At 38.7% G+C, this 15,893-nt stretch overlaps 2 protein-coding genes across 3 annotated transcripts in view; one reads left to right on the top strand and one right to left on the bottom strand.

Annotated features, from left to right (window-relative positions):
- Positions 1 to 132: 132 nt before the first annotated feature.
- Positions 133 to 15,893, bottom strand: part of ppp3ca (protein phosphatase 3, catalytic subunit, alpha isozyme) — a 28,246-nt gene continuing 12,485 nt past the window's right edge. Inside the window, exons 7-14 of one of the 2 annotated variants that reach the window (XM_020085953.2) lie at positions 9,161 to 9,238; positions 8,949 to 9,043; positions 7,580 to 7,705; positions 7,408 to 7,485; positions 6,876 to 6,960; positions 6,574 to 6,671; positions 5,138 to 5,188; positions 133 to 3,032 (exon numbers count right to left, since the gene is read on the bottom strand). In XM_020085953.2, coding sequence (XP_019941512.1) covers positions 2,854 to 3,032; positions 5,138 to 5,188; positions 6,574 to 6,671; positions 6,876 to 6,960; positions 7,408 to 7,485; positions 7,580 to 7,705; positions 8,949 to 9,043; positions 9,161 to 9,238 — 790 coding nt within the window. In that variant the 3' untranslated portion in view covers positions 133 to 2,853. The remainder of the gene's footprint in view (positions 3,033 to 5,137; positions 5,189 to 6,573; positions 6,672 to 6,875; positions 6,961 to 7,407; positions 7,486 to 7,579; positions 7,706 to 8,948; positions 9,044 to 9,160; positions 9,239 to 15,893) is intronic. The other variant, XM_020085954.2, reaches the window with a different exon arrangement.
- Positions 2,933 to 15,893, top strand: part of cxxc5a (CXXC finger protein 5a) — a 57,236-nt gene continuing 44,275 nt past the window's right edge. The window contains exons 1-2 of the mRNA XM_020085361.2: positions 2,933 to 3,057; positions 4,521 to 4,591. The gene's annotated coding sequence lies outside the window, so the exon portion shown is untranslated. The remainder of the gene's footprint in view (positions 3,058 to 4,520; positions 4,592 to 15,893) is intronic.

Genomic DNA, 15,893 nt, shown 5'->3' with positions numbered 1-15,893 from the left:
TCTTGGTTGACTACACTGAGCACAAGTAGCCCCTTATTATTTTATTTATTGAGGGTTTGTATCTGGCTGTCATGCAGAAGGCTAAAATTAGCATTAATACTTTCACCAGTGAGAGGGAAACGGTGCAACATGTTTTTGTTCATGCATATTTTATTCAACAGTAAAAAAATGTGATTTGTCCCATAGGGCATGCTTACAATGTGTGTATTGTTTAGGAAGTCAAATGCCAAAACATATTTCCATAGATAATAAAAAATGTTGCAAGATAAAATCCATTATACTTGTTTGTTGAAATATGCATGTAGACCATACAAGAACCAGAAACGGAGGAAGGAAAATAACCATAAGCTAAATTGTAACAATAATAATATCAGCAGTAAATAGAACCAGAATACAATGTTTCCTGTTAAATGTTAGTGCGACACACGATTTTCTTTGTGTCCATTTCATTTACATCTGAAAACCATGCTATCATGCTTTGGCAGCCTGAAAGTTGCTTTTCACTGAGATTATATTCATTCACACTATTGAACATTTTCTGTACATCAGTACAACAGAAAAAAAAATAAACACAAGGCTTCACATCTCTGCATACGATAAATCAATATAAAATTAAAAGCAGTGGTAATAAATAACAGAATGAAAAAAAATTGACAGAACAATCAAAGGAAGCCTATTTATAAAACCTGTAAAACAAGACAAATAAAACAACAAACATAATTCCAAAAATAAAATAATTCAAGTTTACTATTTGAAACACAACTATCACAATTATAATCTCACATAACAATTAGGAACTTAACTGCATGCATTGATGCGTTCCGTACCATAGATGCTGTGTTAAAAATCGCTTATCCATCCTTTCTTGAAATACCTTCATCTTTAAATAGCAAGATGGAAAATAAGGTAGAAAAAATATTGATGCATGAAAGGAAATTCTAGAAATTTATGTGACAGTGTGTGTTGGGGTATGTCGACTTTCCCAAACTGTGTATTTTGAAAGAAAGGGGATGTTTCCTGTTTTATTCATTTGTCTCTTTTCTCTTCCTCTATCAGTCAAAAGAAACCATTTTAGTGCAACATGGCATTTTATGATATAAACTGACCCATCAAAGGATTTTGACACATTACTTTATGTTTGGATATTGAATCACAGTGTGGATGCTTTTCTCAGCCTGTTTCTCCACTAAGATTAGTGTAGCTTAGAAAATGTGATTGAAAAACAAGAAATCATACTGATTAACACATTTAAATGCAATATTGGATGGAGAGGGAAGAATTCCTGACTAGTAAAAAGTAAAGTTAAATGTATTCTCAAAAGTAGCATTAATTAACAAAAAATTTTTGTCGAGATAAATTTTTTAAAATTCATTCAATACATTTCAGGGTAGATTCCAAATGACACAATGATATGTGGTAATTCAATTCTCTTCAAACAAAAACATATCTCAATTTTATGCAATCCCAAATTAGTAGAATTCCTTAGTTAGTTATAGTACTTAGTGAAGCTCCTCGGCATGGCATCTCATTGAATTGGTCGCACAGCAAAAAGTGCAAAAAACTCAAAGGGCAAAAATGTGTTCTTGAGTGACTGCACATATTCTTTTAGTTTCTCTTTAGCAACAGGCAGGTGAGATATAATCAGGTAGTGTGTGACAGCAGAGGATGTCCCAGAGTTCAAAATCTCTCTTTTTTCCCCCCTGTGGTCCAGAAGTAGGCGTTTAATGCCGCTTTGTTGCCATTCATACCAATGCAGGGGAGACCATGATTCAAAGCCTCCTTCAGTATATACATTCCAGAGAGAGAATTGCAAAATGAGTGAGGTATAGCTCGATCAAATGCCATGCTTCTCTGAGGCTTGAATAATTAGTGGAGAGGAAGAAAATAACTTGGTGGATGTTCTAGATGAAATAATAATCCTCTGAGTTTGGATGAAGATTCTTGCTCATTTGGGATGGTGTGGTCCTTTTTGGAGCTATTTTCAGATGTTAAATCTCAGGGTTTCATCTGCTGAGGTACCTACAGGAATAATCAGATTCAAATTTTACTACTACTCCTTTCATCCCCTCCCTTTGTCCCCTCATCCCCTCCAAGTTATTTCGAGCTAGGAGATGACTGATAATGATGGAGGAGAGGAAAGGAGTTTACCGAGACATACAGTGGAGATTGATCTCTGACTGTAGCGGCTTTGGTGGTTAGGAAGATGGTGGCATCTTATATCAAGGTAAATCAATACATTTAAGTCCACAAGTAAGACTGCGCTGCAAGTAAGTTTTCAAAGGTATATGGTTTGTTTCTTTTTGCTTTCTTTCTCACAAAGTGGCGTGACTTGGTAATACTAGCAAAACAAGTAGGTAAACAAGATTATGTTGCTCAGAAGTGAAATTGTGAGTGATTCCATAATAATAAACACTTTAGAAAATAGTAAAATGATTTGTGTGGCATGGATACTGCAGTTATGTCTTCTGTCAGGCCCTGTCAAGACGGAGCAGACATTTGTCAACGCTCAGAACAACACAGCCCCCAACAATTCAGTCTGTAATTGAACTGACAAAAAAGGGAACAACAGGCAGAGACAACTTTAAATCACACGTTTACCAGACAAGCTGCAGCCTGCTGGCCTCCACTTACCCCCTGCCGTCTGCCGTGAACCCCAGCTCCCCCCTCCCCCAACCGTGCAATGACACTGTCATGAAAAAAGTGACCCTTTTTGCTCATTTTAGATTTGCTGCAGATTTCATGTTCTGTCTTTGGGCCTGTTTGATTTCGATGCTCTGAGGCCTGAATTCCCGATTTGGCAATGTCTTGCTGCGCAGCGCAACAGCGGCACAGTTCTGAGGCTCAGACAGCCCATCACTGGATGTTGCTGTTGTCATCCGTGCCATTTGCCTCCGACATATTCATCTTCCCCATGGAGTGACCCACGTGGTTCACCCCGTCCTTGCGAGGTGGCATGCGCTCGTTGATGCGGTCCAGGCCCTTGGCCTCTGCAAAGCTGGTGATCTTGTGCTGGGGGGAAAAGCCACGGATCGCTGAAAAGAGAAGACACATAAAAAGGTATGAAGCTGATCATTTTCCTAATATATCATGTTGTGTAATTTCCTCACGATAGCAAATGCTATTAGGAATTCCATATAGGTTTTCTTCCTTTCTTTATTCAAGAGTGTGGATTTTCAGACTATTTCATTTGTCAACACTACACCTGACATTCTGTTGGTTTGAGAGACTTCTTGCTCCAAAAAACAGATGTTTCACACGTGCAAAGAAGCAGTGTGAGCGTGAGGAGAAGAGATAAAGCTGGAGTGCAGCAAGCGCAAATGCAGGGTTTTGAGTGAAAGCATTACAAAATCTGAACATGAAATCAATGCATTCGCCAACTAAACTACCACGCTCTTGAATAAAAATAGCAAAAATACCGAATACAATTCAGAGGCATTATATACCAAAGAAGACAACTGAGCCTATTTCAATGACAGATATCCGTATGAAATATATTATATGATGCTTTAAAATTTCTTTTTTGTTTGTCACATATTGCCCATATAAGCTGCTCAGTTATTCTTGCAGTTGACATTAGTGACAGGGCAAAGAAGAAGCTTAAGATGAAAAGTCAGACTTTGATATTTCAAAGATTCTTTGTGACATTTGCACTGGTTGTTAAAGTTGACACCACAGACAAAAACTGTAAAACAAAAAAAAACAAAAAAAAGTTAAACATTTCAGTTTTAATTGTAAAATGTTCAAATGAAATAAAGCTTCTTTAGTTTTTAGGAGGCAACATCGGCAGGATGGCCTGGTACTGCAGTGGTTTTTTTCCTGTAGATGGTTAACATATGTAGATGTGGCCTAAAACAACCTCCTGTCCATCAACTGATATCCTTGTGCTTTACACGTTAGAAATTCCTCACCTTACATGTCCCACACCAGTTTCCACAATCCAGTAGTCGCTTGTCACTTGAAATATTTGTATTCTATTATTTCCTAAATTAACCAGACACATTTAATAGCAAGAAAGTGAACTTTAACTGAAAAACAACAATGGCCAATGTTTTCCGTCCTGCTAAATATTTCAAATAAGATATGCAATTAATAAAAAAAAAAGGACTTGCGATGGTTATGGTCGCTGTCTCATCATGGACCGTCTGGGTTAGTGAGCAATGATTACCTTCAACATATCACTAGGAGCTGAGGCTTCAAGATGCATATTTCATGTTGATGCTCCGGTCTGTTTCCTGTTCTTGTGCATGCAACACTTTTTAAAACCAGATGGAGGCTATTTACAAGCCAAACCCGAACAATGAAGTATTTTAGTCATGCATGTTTTAGCAGCACTTGACTTTGCAGTGTTTAAATGTATTATGATAGTCCCCTTAAGCCTTAAAAAGCTATTCCCTTTACTTATTTTGCATTTATTTCCAATGGTAAGGGTTAAATATTGTGACCCCTTTTCATTTGGCTGAAAGTTAGAATGCACTGATTGTCCAACAATTTATGTTATCTTCTGTTCCCTGGCCGCTCAGCAAGTGTGTGACCCAAGAGCGACAAGATCATGATCCCTCACCAGCTTCCCTCCCTGGAAATACTGTCGACTGTAAGTTGTTTTTCCTTTTCACCACCCAGGAATGATTCTTTGATAACTATTATTCTGCATGAGGTGGACTATGTTACAAAAAAACATGTTTCTAATTCAATTCACATTTTTAGTTAATTTGTTAGCAGGGTTACATGATGTTAGGACTGATCCAGGAATTCTTTCCAATAACTAATTCAATAATTCATGGATCTTGATTAAAACATTTTCAGGGAACTGATATCTATGAGTGTGCAGCTTGATTTAATTTAAGGGGACTGTTGGGCCCTGGCAGAAGTATGCACTCTACTGAGTACCATTCGAGTTTAAAAAAATATCATCATCCATTTTAAAATAATCCTCACGCTCTAAAATTTTAAATCCACTCATTTAGTTGAATTTCAGTTTTAATCAATACTGCAAAGGAAAGTGCTGGCCATACGAAATGTTGCTTGATTGAGTCTTCATTATGTGAGTTGTTGAATGCATGAACTTGTCGGTGGGAGGTGGCCTCTGCAGCAAGAGATGTGTGTTTTTGGATGGGTTGGAGGAGGAGCACAGATTTACCTTCTCCGTCCTCATCATGCTCCTCGGTGGCTTCAATGGCTTCAATGGTGGCTGAGGGGGGAGGAGGGGGAGCAGGTTACTCATGACAAAGCCATGCAAATGTAAAAAAATGTGGCCCCGGCGTGAAGGCGGCTCGTTTAAGGTTAGATGCATTACACATTTTCACCGGCAAAACAACCAAACCGAGAGGAGCAGCGTGCATTAAGGCTAAAATAATTCATGTCAATGTGGGGTTAAAAAAAAGAAATGGAAATAGCAAAGAGAGTGAGAGTGAGTGACAGATATTGAGATGGAAAGAGTAACAGATAGAGGAGAGGACAGAAATACAATTTTCTCACTTGATAATTTTAAAAAGATTTCATCATTTCAAAAAACTGAAATAATATCTCGATGAACGTTATTGCTATCACTGCTGTCAGCACACCGGTGGTGACACACTCATGGATAGCACTTTAACAGGTTTTGTACACAAGACTGGGCTAAACCTTGATTTGAAAATACTTCTTGATTTAAACACTCAAACAAATCCTGGGTCTTTGTGGATGCGTGTGGATGTGTTGTTCATGTGAAGTGGCACAGTGCTGTGGTAAAGAGCTGGAGAAGATCCAGCGAGCTTAAGAGAGACTGACATAAGTCAATAATAGAATAGAATAGAAATAGAATTCCAAATGAGTTCAAATGTTCTGTCACCTGTTTGTTTAAAAAAAACTATTAACAGTTGAGCTGTAATAACCTGTGAGACAAGGGTTATGAGGGTGAGTTTGTTTTACCTATTTGTATCGACATTGTTTGGTACTATGATGGGAACTATGATACAGCAGGAGCAACAAGCTACAAGTAATAAACATTTGCCGCCTTTCAACTAGGAACCTTTGCAGGATTCTCTTGCGTTACTCGGTTTTTAGCATCATTGTTGTTGTATCTGCATTGCCGCAGCATTACCGCAGCATGGTGGACTGGAGTGGGGATTTTTTTTTTCAGGCTGACAAATCAGGGTAGGCTATGTCGTCACCTAAAAGACCCAGTCAGCAGGAGTTTGTGAACGGTTATGTCATTGTTCTGAAAACATCTCTGTTCCTGCCCGTACAGATGAAATCGCAGCCCCGGAGTATTCAAACTGGGCCGACAGCATTTTCAAACATTTCAGCAGCTCTAAGAGTAGTGTGGACCCCAGGCATCTCCATAGCAGCATTTTCAAAAGAAAAACGCTCTTGGTCAAGATCTTCTTTTAGTTGCCTAAAAATGATAAGAAAATTGATAAATGATTTCAAACACAAAGATTGCTGGCAGCTCTGCATTAAAGACAGAGAAGGAGAAAGAGGAGAGTGGAGAAAGAGAAGAGAGGAGAAAAAGAAGGAGTAAGAGAAGGAGAGAGGAAGGAACTGAAAGATGGAGGAAATGATGGAGGAAAGGCTTATGCTGAGCCTTGAGCTCACCGCTCTGCAGTGTCTGTCTGCCTCCAGAGAGAACCCCGCTCGGCAGCATGCCAGTGGGCGTCAGGCCCTTCAGCGTCAACACATTTTCACTCTCCTCTCTGCAGGAAACACAGACACACACAAACAGGCCAGAAAACCTTGCTGAACCTTGATCAAACTAGAAAAAACACAAACTTCATGCTTCACTCTGACAACACATCCGCTCCCTCTATACATGTTCATGTACAAAAAAACCCAATACAGAATATGAAAACACACTGCGCACTCATTCTTACAGTCATGCACACAAAGATAAAGTCTACCTGAGAACTTGGAACATTTTGGCCATTTTCCCGATAGCTCGGATCTTGTTCTTGATCACCTCCTTACGTGCTGCAGCTGCATTGGCTACAAAGAAATATTTATACACACTGTCATTATATGCTTTAGTGTATGTTGGGCTTGAAGATGCATGAAACAATCATTGAAATGAAAAAACTCAAAATCAAGTGGGTTTAAATGTGGTTTCATAGAGGACATTAGATGTATCGCAAAATAATTTGAGCCAGTATTTAAAGGTGATACATTTGTAGAAGTGAATGGAAAAGAGAAGAATTTGCGATGGGTCTCTTGGTGAGAAAGCGATGCCAAACTCCTAACTTCTAACTTCTAACTTGGCACATTCGAAAAGGAAGACGCTTGGTGTGAAAAGATTAAGATGTGAACAGTTCAAATGTACACATCTCGTCTCATGAAGGAGCTTGTTTAGTTTGTGCAGTCTGAACTGAACTTGTAATGCACTGATTAGAGGAATCAATAATTCATTATTCAATCGTTAAATGCAAGACTTCTCACCATCAAAGATCTCGTCTTCATCATTCATGAGTTCATCATCAGAGCAGATGCTCAGCACATTCACCAGCATTTCTGTGACTGCATGGGGAAGAGATAGAGAGAAGAGATCATTAAAAGATAAAGATGTGGTGTTGTCTTAAAAACACCAGACAGATATCCGAAGATTTCATACCCTTCTCTCCGACAAATGGCAGAGACCAGGTGAAGACGTCCATAAAGTTGGGCAGCCAGTAGGGATGGGGGGAGCAGTTGAACTGTCGGATGTTCATGACGTTATTTTCATACTTCAGTACAGCAGCTGGTGGGGAAGCAGATGTTGAGATAAATATCGTCTACATACTATAAAAGTATGTATGAAGTATGATACTGTAATGTTCAATAAACAACATTTATGTTTATCACAGACAACTCAGTATGGACATATACTCCTTAATGTTAAGCTTTTTTCAATAAAATTAAATAAAATAAATTACAAAATAAAGAATTAAGATATAGAGCTACAATCATAGATTAAAAACCCAGACAGATGTTTTGAGTAAGTTCATCAAAACAAAAATATCATTTATGGACATTGCTATCGCCAAAACCATGTGTCTAGCTGGTCGTCCAATAGGCAGCGACGTATCGTTGGACCAAAGCAAGAACATTTTAGTTTTGTTCTTAGTTTTTCGTAAATGATACACAGAACTAACCCTTACCCCTATATGATAAAAAAAAACATTCAATGGCAATGGCAACAAACTGTCACTTTGTTTTTTAGTGTGCTCTGTGCAGGATCTATTCATATACTCCCATAGCCACATGCACGGCAATAATTCCTATATGCTTCTATTGTTTTGTTTTGTTAATGTTTGATGGTGTTTTCATATTAAGACAAACAGCCCCCTTGTGCATGTGCAGAGTGAGAGCAGAAAAATGAGACATTCAGCCACCAGATGGCCCAGCTGAGGCCAGGGATCGCTGACACTGTTACATCAAGAGGGATAAAGCCACATGGAGATAGTCAGTGATGCAGTCCCTCCCACACTCCCCATCTCCCACAGCCCATGGCAACCAAGACCCAGGCCTGAGAACACAAACAGAACGGGGGCTCCCTGATGCATTCTAAAGCCCATCAACAAGCTAAACACACGTACATTAACTCAAACACTCTAGTTTGAGCTGTTAAAGCAATTTCTATACACTAGACTAGACAGAGGAGCCCATACATCAGATCTTTCTTAGATTTGTCTCTTTTCTTTGCAAACAGGGAAAGTTGCAAGGCCAGAAGTGCAGGCGTTTCAAAGGGGAATTGGGGCAACTTTCTCTTTCAACACAAACGTTTCTGTTTCCCGCTTTAACATCTATTTCACTAAATTCATCTCTTCATTACCTTACTCATGCCTTAACATTGCCTATATATCATATATATTTTACTTCTTTTTTTATTATCAGGAATAATCCCTTTTAATTTCTCTGTGATTTTTTTGAGGGAAAAACTCGGATCAAGGTGCAAACAGGAACAAACGAAAGCAATAAAATGAACAAAGGGATTTTCTGACCTTTGTTGTTGTAAACATCCAGGTAGTTTGGCGCTGAGAAGATTGTAATGAGCGATGGAAATCCAGTTGTCTGACTTTTGCGGTACATGCGGTAGCTTCAAGGCAGTCAGGTGGAGGTAAAGACAGAAGAAAAAGAAAGCTGATTCTCACATGTGTCAATATGTTTCTATTTTTGTTTTAGCACAGGTATGTGTGTTGTAGAGATAACATACCCTGCATCTTGTGCTTCATGCGCTCGAATAATTGATAATAGGTTATTGCTCTGTAGGAACTCACAAACAGCCGGATAACTGGAAAAGAGGGAAAAACATGTTAGAGACGTTACCGAACATGCATTTAAACCCTCAGAGAACAGAGAATGACAGACTACAAATCAACTGATTTAAGAAAACAATCTTGTTACAACTTGACAGAATTTAAAAAAATATGTTCTATTCCATCTAACAGCAGAACTGCTTTTAAGCTGCAGGTTACTAATTCAGTTTTACTTACTAAAAAATGAAAAACAAAGATCCGCCACTCATGAATGCATTTATGAAAGCCGTGCTGAGGATGATGCAAGGCTGTGAAAAACCAATCCACAAGCTACCTGTTGCAGTGAGACACAAACTAACCCAGAAAGAGGCAGTCACATCTTCCTGCCCCTGAGCTCGGACAAGAAATGTGGCTGGAATGGAGCGAAGCCCGTGAGCAGATGATTAAGTATAATTAAGTGGTATAATGTTGCTGCTGTGTTTACTGTGTATAAAGTGCAAGCTTTGCAATAAGGTCTATAAGTGATAAGCGCTCCACACATTCAATTCATCTGCTACTGTTTCTTTGCCTAACAGCAAGAGTTTGAATTCTGAGTTTGCATGTCCTTCTCCGGGTACTCCAGTTTCCTCACAGTCCAAACACAGATAAGGGTTAGGTTAATTGAAGACTCTAAATTGACTGTAGGTGTGAATTTGTTACTGTATGTCAGCCCTGTGATTCCCTGGTACCTCCACATATACCTCGCCTCTCGCCCAATATCAGATGCCATTGGCTCCAGCTGCCCCCATGACTCTCACAGGATAAGCAGTACAGATAATGAATGGATAGATGTATGGACGGATGGATGTTTGTATGGATGGATGGATGGATGGATGGATGGATAGATGGATAGATGGATGGATTAAGTGATTTAGACTTTCCTGGTTGTTCATTGGTTCACACATTATAATGTTTGGATTCTATTTATGTCTGTCACAGTGCAAAATGAATTACTGTGATGAGTAGGTGCTGCTGTCTTTGGTTCTTTCCATAATTTGATGATCATGTGACTTTTGAGAATTGCAAGTTAAGTCAAAGTTTATTTAAAGGCTATGTTTAAAACAACCACCAACCCTTGTTTCTAAAAACAAAAATAAAATAATAGTAAAATGGATATAAAAACAGAGAATAAATAGAAAATACAAAAGCAATGAAAGGTCAGATATCAGAAATAATTGAGAATTAAAATATATAAAAATATATCTAGATTTGGCTCTTTGTTTCATTTAAGTGACCAATAAGAATACATGTTAGACTTCTATCTTCAAAAAAGCTGTTGAAGCTGCTGAAGCCACCAATCCGATAATGTTATCCTTTTTATCATCCCTGTTATTTCTCCATATTTTCTGGCCAGATGGACAATGAGCTGTTCAACAGAGGAAGATGACACATGACTTCCTGTGTGACACTTCTGAATGGAGTTGTTTTAGCTGTGGCTCAGACATGGAGCCGACATGGAGCAGAAACCATGAGAGAGTGAAGTGCTCAGGAAATATCAGACCTGTGTGGCACAGGAGGGACGAGTAATGAGAATTAGGACACGTCCAGCTGCAGTGTGAGTGGAGATGATCATTCAGCAGCTCTCAGCACAACTGTTATGCAATGCCCAGAAGGTTGTGTTATGTCATTCAGAAACTTTATCATCCCCTGATAAAAAATTATAAAAGATAATCGTTTGGTTAGCTCTTTTTAGACGATTCTTGCTAGTAGGTCAACACCTATTCATTCTGTCACCTCTGACAAAAAATAACCTCAGATGTGATTTCTCAGCCATCCGTCCATCCATCAATGCATACGTAGCCACATTGGTGGCTAGCTTTTTTTTTTCGAGATGAAGAGCAAATGGGTATTGTAATTGGCCCCTTTGGAAAACTAGAAAGGCACTAATTAAATCTCATGCCGCCACCATCTGGGCACGATGGGTTCTTCCCTGACCCATACGCATCCTTCCATCAGGTTTTGTGGATATAAGTTCGGTTGTTTTTGACAGATTTTTCTAACATACCAACAAACCAACCAACAAACACAAATAGGTTACAAAATGACCTCTGTGGTGGAGGTAATGAGGCCCACCAGACAACCTAAACTGAGATCGACAATTATTACTTTGATGTTTTCCAATAATCATATTATGTTATGTTTTGGGCTGTAACTATTAACTACTATTGTTTTCATTGATTCATCTATTATTTTTTGATTCATCCATTCTGCTTTTAGTTGATAAATATCAAAAGATGGTAAACATTTTCACGAATCACAATTTGAGGAAGCCAAGGTAACGTGATGTCTTTGCTTGTTTTGTTTGACAAACGATGTCAAACCCAAGATATATAATTTACAGCAATAAACCGAAAAAAATTAAGACACAATATTTTTTATTAATATATCCATAATTCTGATTTTGGACCACTGATTGATTACCAACAACCAATTCAATGCCAGCCATGTTTTTATCCTAGCCTAGAAACCATTCAGTATTATAGGATATCCTCCCCAGCAACAATCCTGTCTTCCAGGAGATCGTCGTCACTGCCGTCCATGGACCTATCAAACTTTCACAAGTGTTTAAAATATTGATGTGCTCAAAGGTTTGTACCCGAAAGAAAAACAATGAGACTGCTCTGCCCGTACACCTGGCGAAACTGTGCCATGCTCATATACTGTATCTAGGTCACAAGGCTATATCGTTCCCTTGGTGGCCAATATAGAAAGAGCTGCATAACACATGAATATGCTGCAACTCTTTCCACCATGACTGACAGTGCAGCCGAACATAACAGGAAAATGCTGCTCTCAAGAATGTTATATAACTGTCTCTATTAAAACCAAATTTACAATTCATTTCTTATTCAGAAATAAGGCCAATTATTGCACTGCACTTTTTAAACGTTACGTACGCAGTTTTGTGCACAAACGTCATGTACAAATCCAAATCCTAATGCACTTTATGTCCTAATTAATTTTTGGTCCGTTCCAATGGTACGTATTGATAAGTGCAATGAACACGGTGCAGACACTGCTTGCCTGCGGCTGGCATTCCTTCTCTCCTCTTTGTGAAAACACACAATTATGTGTCGTGAGCCTGCGAGAGAAAGGGAGAGAGGGAAAGAGAGAGCGAGAAATTTGACAAGTGAGTATGAGTGAGTTCGACAGAGAGAGAGATGGAAGTGTTGTGCTGTGAGTGTGAAACTCACAGAAAGGTTTTTTTTCTCTTTCCCCTGAGAAAATCCATCTGTCGAGCTGATGACCATAACATTAATATCCCCCATTATATAATACATTTTTTAAAATCTAAATCCATGAATTATTCTTTGAGAAATGAATGAAAATGTTAAAACGTTGCAAGAATTTTAAAAAGAGAAACAAATAGTTAGAGCCAGCTTCTGATCTCCATTTCAACCAAAATTGAATGGCTGCTTCCCTGACCTATACCTCATCCTCCCATCAGGGCGCATGGAAATTGGTCGAGTAGTTTTTGTATAATCCTGGTAACAAACAAACAAACCCAGACAAAACTAGAATGGAACTCAGTAGCACTCATACTGCAGAGGTTTAATCAAGCTACACCAAATGTCACACATTGATAGATATCAGTCCCCTGTATGTGCCTGACTTATTTTGATTTAGATTCATTAATTATCCCCTGCGAGATCTGTGAAAAGGTCTAATAAAAACACCCTCTCTCCCCGTTAAAGAAAGTCAAAAAGAAATCCTGGATCCACCCCCCCTGATTCTGATCGGCACCAAAATTGAATGGGTTCTTCCCTGACCCAGATCCTTCTGCCAAGTTTCATGGAAATTAGTTGAGTAGTTATTGTGTAATCCAGGTCACACACACACACACACAAACAAACAAACAAACAAACAAATAAACAAACAAACAGATGAAAACAAAACCTCCATGCGGATGTAATGTAAAAATAAACTAAAGTAGCAAAACTCAATGTGTAGTGTAGCGAGGTACTATGTGACAATAGGCTTATACAAACACTTATGCATCACTGAATAAGCTTTTGTGTGAAAATATCACATAAATGTTATATAGGCTGTCATATATAAAAACTTAATATCAGCATTGTGGGGATTTTTTTCATAGGTATACATTTCATCGCTTTATTGATGACAGGGCCATGGACATTTCATATTTTGAATTTAAGGGCCAATGCATCAGTTTGTTCATAGTTACCAACAAAACAGCTCAACGCCATAGGAGAGCAAGAGCTGACTTGTACAAAACTCTGGAGGCAACAGATTTTCTGCAAAATTTGTAGCATCTATTTTTTAAACATTCTCTTCAGCTCTGAGGAAGGAAGCAGAACTGTTCAGTATTGATTTCACAGAACACGTTCAGGGAGTCAAAATAACACGGCCCAATGCACCATGCAGTGTGGGTCTGCGTGAACAGCTCACATATTGCATCAATCAGTCATTGTCAATATGTAGCTTCAAATCAGTGATTGAATTTTAATGCCCTTCCCTTTTTTCTTATTCCTGCTATATCTACTTCTGTATCACAAAGAGATTTCCTTGCATTTCCCAGAAATCCTCAGGAGAGTGCGGCTCTCCGTGCTGCATACATACTGTATCGTTGGCATGAGACATAATGATGGAGAGGTAAGTTTGAGAGTGAAGGCAGAACAAAGCCACAGGGAGATAGATGACTATTATAGCAGCATCCTCCACACATCTACAGAATAATCCTCACTAAGCTCCTCTCTCACTGTTGCTTTCTTATCGTGACCATTGAACAGCAGTGAGAGTGGGAACTAAACACCCTTCACCTGGGTTTCTCCTGTATCATATTCATCATATTCACCATATCGCCTTGAACCCTACCACTATTATTATTCACTCATGTGTCAGCTGAGGTTTTACCTTTTTTAACACCTTATACTTTCTAGTATTTGTGAGCATTTCTAAAGGAAAATAAGTTTTCATGTTTCAGGAAATCACTGGTTCATCTCAGGATGGTAATAAAATCAAGTTTCAGATAACTTAAACTAAATGAAAGTCGATCACAATGAACATGTGATGAATTTGTTATCTCAGATGTTTAATTGGTCTTGAGCAACAAGAAGAGTTTTCTAATGGAACTGCACAAAATAATGTGACTGATTTAAAAAAACAAAAATCAGCTCAATTTTCAAAGTGTCGTCCCTGAGCCAGCTGATTTCTGGAATGGGAACAAATGGCCCTGAAGCAGAAAAAATATTAAGAAAATATTCGAACATTTAAACCCAATCCATCTATTAATCCATTAGCTATACCCCTTATCTTTTTAGGGTTGTGGGGGGAGCTGGAGCAATTCCCAGCTGAAACTGGGCGAGAGGCGGGGTTCACACTGGACACCCAACCTATTACACGTTTATACAATTATGAGCCACTGAGCATGTTCACAATGTTCTTCTATGGCACTTGACGGATCCTTGATTTAGACTTTATCGCCACCTATTGGCCTGGCATGCTTGTTAGAGCATTTCTTGTCGTTTTTGTGTTCCAGTCTGGATGGAGATATTTTGTAAATCAAACGTTGTGTGGACACAGTTGTTTTTAAATGGAGGGGATGATATCAGCCGTAGTGTAGACAAAGCCTTAGAAACAACAGGCAAGAGACACAGGTCAAGCTTGGATTTGCACCAGCAGGATTCCACTGTTCTACCTCTTTAATAACCTTATATACCCTCCATTGGTAGGAAACCAGCAGTAATGCAGAGCAGTGTGCATAGTGCCACTATATTGTCTCAATGGACTCACGTTTCATCTTAAAGTCACCAGGTAATCTCGCCCACATTGAAATAAATAGTGATACAGAAACTTTTGCACTTTGATTTATTCATCTGATAACACTTGAAGCAAACATTTTCCTCTGATATAACACTGAAATGAGATTTACAGCTGCGTTATAATGTGAATCTAAACTGCAGCTCTCCTGTACACACAGTCCAGGATTTCATTTCCACTTAAGTGGAAGAATAAATCTTCCCGACTTCACTTTTTGTGATTTGAGTGGAGCTGCGACTCCCACACAGGAATCTGTGCCGCTCTGAGCCTTCATTAAGAAAACTCTCACCACAACTGCCACCTAATCTTTTCTCCACACCACCACCTACTTCCACAGCTCTCTTCCTTCTCACAACAATATTAGGACAGTGCTCACTCCTCCTCCTTTAACATGCTCTGTCGTCGAAGTTTAAAAGCTGCACAACAGACCCATTCCCAATTTGCCTCGCTGTTAACTCTTGTATTTTGCTCCATCCTCTCTTTGCCTCTATTTTTATTTGACATCAGGTTCACCCAGCTAATCCTTTGTTCAGTAAAAATCTCCTCTGTGAATCAACAAACAATCGTTAACCACATTTACTCACAGACACAACCGTTATCTATAAGTTTTAAGAGTACGCTCATTTCTTGAATCATTCTATCTGTTTAATCGCACTCGGCTCCCGTCTAAATCCGTTTATGTGGTGTTAAGTGTGTATATATTGTTTGTTTTGTTCTTTGTGGGGGTTTTATGCTCAAGAAGCACTAAATCTTTGATTTCTATTAATAATTTACAATCTTACCATCTATTTTTGATATTAAGAGTTCAGTTCTGAGACTTCTCTGAAACAATCAAATTTCACCCTAAACTCCTGCAATTCTCTTGAAAGA

This window comes from Paralichthys olivaceus, chromosome 15, assembly GCF_024713975.1.
Source record: "Paralichthys olivaceus isolate ysfri-2021 chromosome 15, ASM2471397v2, whole genome shotgun sequence".
Lineage (NCBI taxonomy): Eukaryota > Metazoa > Chordata > Actinopteri > Pleuronectiformes > Paralichthyidae > Paralichthys > Paralichthys olivaceus.
The sequence above is the reverse complement of the archived record's forward strand: the minus strand, read 5'-3'. Positions and strand labels throughout refer to the sequence as shown.